The sequence below is a fragment of the Pyrgilauda ruficollis genome, unplaced genomic scaffold (assembly GCF_017590135.1).
Source record: "Pyrgilauda ruficollis isolate IOZ18807 unplaced genomic scaffold, ASM1759013v1 scaffold917, whole genome shotgun sequence".
In the NCBI taxonomy this organism is placed as follows: Eukaryota; Metazoa; Chordata; class Aves; order Passeriformes; family Passeridae; genus Pyrgilauda; species Pyrgilauda ruficollis.
In genome coordinates this window covers 17,198-19,916 of record NW_024531233.1, presented here as the reverse complement: position 1 = coordinate 19,916, position 2,719 = coordinate 17,198, and the positions used below count along the sequence as shown (strand labels likewise).

Here is a 2,719-nt window from a genome sequence, read left to right as displayed (position 1 = left end):
GGGTCTTTGGACAAGGGTATGGAGTGACATTGCAAGAGTAAATGGTTTCACACTGATGTAAAGTGAGGTTAGATGGGATATTATAAAGAAGAAATTACCATGAGCATGCTGTGGTATGAGTAAAAGTTACCCAGAGATGTTTTGACTGGCCCATCCCTGGAAGGGTTCAAGACCAGGCTGGGGAGGGCTTGGAACAACCTGGTGTACTGGATGGTGTCACTGCCCATGGTAGGCAGATGTGAATCAGATGATGATTAAGGCTTTAAGGTCCCATCAAAACCAACCCATTCTGTGATTCTGTGATTCTATGACATGTGGGAAAAGCCACCAAGCCTTTTCCATTGAGGATGTGAGGCTTATTTCCGGGGACAGGCATTGTTGAACAGAGTAACCGTTCCCCCGTAGAGATCGGTCAACCTCTTCTCCAGCTCCCCCAGGCTGAGCTCCTCCACCTTATTCTTGTCATTCTCAGCGATGGCCCCCCAAGCATCTTTGGGCACTTCATCCACCAGACAGCAGGCAGCTGACCAGATGTGGCTGGGTCTGTTAACCCTCCCTTCGGATACGTAGGTGTTCCCAGGCACAGCACCCGTGATCACGTAGGTGGCTGTACAGCCCTTGGTCTTTTTGATCATTGTTTTATGCTCGTAGACCCTCCACTCACCATCATTGAGACTCTTATCCTGTGGCACTATGTTGGTGAGGGTGAAGGTAGCCATTTTACTCACTGAATCATCCATATGGCCAGTGGGAGTCAAATGGCCGTGCACCAAATCCTTCAATCCTCTGTAGTCATCAAGGACAGCCTGGCTCTTTTTGATATCCTGTAAGGTGATCTTGTATTGTTTTATGAGGAATGACTCTGTTTCCATCTCTTTAAGATTTAGATTTTCATCTATGAGCTGGACAAGGAAAGAGAAAGAGGTCTTAGAACGGGGAATTGGAATAAAGAAGGAGATTTCCCTGGAGCAGAAGTCTCTGATGGTCAAGATCCTATTTTTTGTCATCTTAGTGTAGGAAAATATATGAATCAGAGAGGAATCATACACATGTCCCTCCTGCATGAATGCAAGAGCGTTAAAGAGAAAGCAGCTCAGAATGTGACTGCTCTCAGTTTGAGTTGTGAGCTTTGTGATCCAGCCTGCAGCCTGTGCTGGGAGCATGGATGGATGCACGAGACAAGGAGCATTTCCACTCCTAGGATGGAATGGTGGCTTGGGTGAGACACCTCCCCTGTCAAATCTGCTTCCCTTTCCTCCTGCCTCCACAGCCCAAATCTGCCCAGGGCTCTCCCTGGATCCACTCACACCATGCTGTGATTGTGTGATTCTAGGATTCTGTGATTTTATGTGTTGTTGCTACAGATGTACCCCAGTCATGGAATACCAGAGGTTGCCTCCTGTAACCCCATACAGAGGGAGATGTGTCAGGAAATCAGTCCTGGAGCTAAGGTTTCCCTGGGAGGGCTGCAGTTTATTCAAGGTTGAACAGTTTTGCTCGGTAAGCAAAAGGATCTCCATGTGAATGAAATGTGTTAGAGCAGTGCTGAGAATGTGTCTCAGAGGTGATGTGGGCCAGGGAGAATTATTGGCAGCATCAGTGAAAAGAAGTTACAAATGAGATCAGCCTCTGAGAGGGGCCTGTAACCTCAAAAGAGTCCTGGGGAAACTAAATACGCCGAAAAGGCCACAGGAGAAAACCAACAAAATCAAAGGTTGTTTGGGTGGCGAGGGTCCAAGGTGCAGGAGGGAAATGCCAGGTTGGATAGGGCTTGGAGCAGGCTGGACTCATGGCAAATGGCATGGCCCATGCAGTGGAGTTGGATTCAGATGGTCTTTAAGGTTCCTTTCAACACGGACCATTCAAGGATTCTCCAAAAAGAGAGAATGTGGAGGCTGCAGTGGAGCAATGCCAGAGTAGTTGTTCTAGTTCTTATGCAAAACAAGATGAAAAGATGTTTTTTGCATAACTTAAACACAATTTGGTTCATCTTTAGACAAATATATTTAGCCTTCTTCTGGAGTAGCACACATGGCTTCCTCCTCTGGCTCACCTTCCCCCAAATGCCATCCTGCTACGCTGTCCTTTGCAATGAAAGGAATTGCCTCTATTTCTCTTCTGCAATTGGCCTGGTCTGTTCTACTGAAGTTTGTCTGAAGGACATTGGTGAGGGCTCTAGAGCTTGTGGAGTTCTGTCTGTCTGCTGGATCCTTGAGGACCAAGCCTGAGCCAAAGGTGCTCAGGGGTCTCTGCCCATGGATGGAGATCCCACCCTTCTGACTGAACCAACACTGATGCTCCTCATTTTGCACTGCCTGAAATGTCACTCCAGAAATCCCTCCACAATTAACCTGTTCCTCTCATCTCCAGTGCCTTTTTCACTGAGGCTTTGTCCCTGGGCCACCTCACCCCCTTCTGAGTTTCCTTTCACTTCTGTCACACCACTCACAAAGGCTGTTTGACTCTTCACTGGGAGCAGATAAGCTCTGCCAGGAATGCAGACCAGCTCAGGGCCAAGTGGGGATCAGATGCCAGCAGGACTGTTGTTCCCTCAAGTTTAGCCTCTCCTGGATGCCTTTTCCCCATCACTTGGTCACTCGGCACAGCAGGGCCCAGGGAGGGGAAGCATTTGACTTTGTCATGTCATGCAAAGGAATCTGGTTTGCTGTTCCTGTCAGGTGAAGGCAGAAAGCTGGGCACCCTTGGGATGTGATTCATC

At 48.2% G+C, this 2,719-nt stretch overlaps 1 protein-coding gene across 1 annotated transcript in view; it reads right to left on the bottom strand.

Annotated features, from left to right (window-relative positions):
* Positions 1-348: 348 nt before the first annotated feature.
* Positions 349-2,719, bottom strand: part of LOC121365258 (endonuclease domain-containing 1 protein-like) — a 17,235-nt gene continuing 14,864 nt past the window's right edge. The window contains exon 3 of the mRNA XM_041489293.1: positions 349-902. Within this exon, the coding sequence (XP_041345227.1) occupies positions 357-902 (546 nt within the window). The 3' untranslated portion in view covers positions 349-356. The remainder of the gene's footprint in view (positions 903-2,719) is intronic.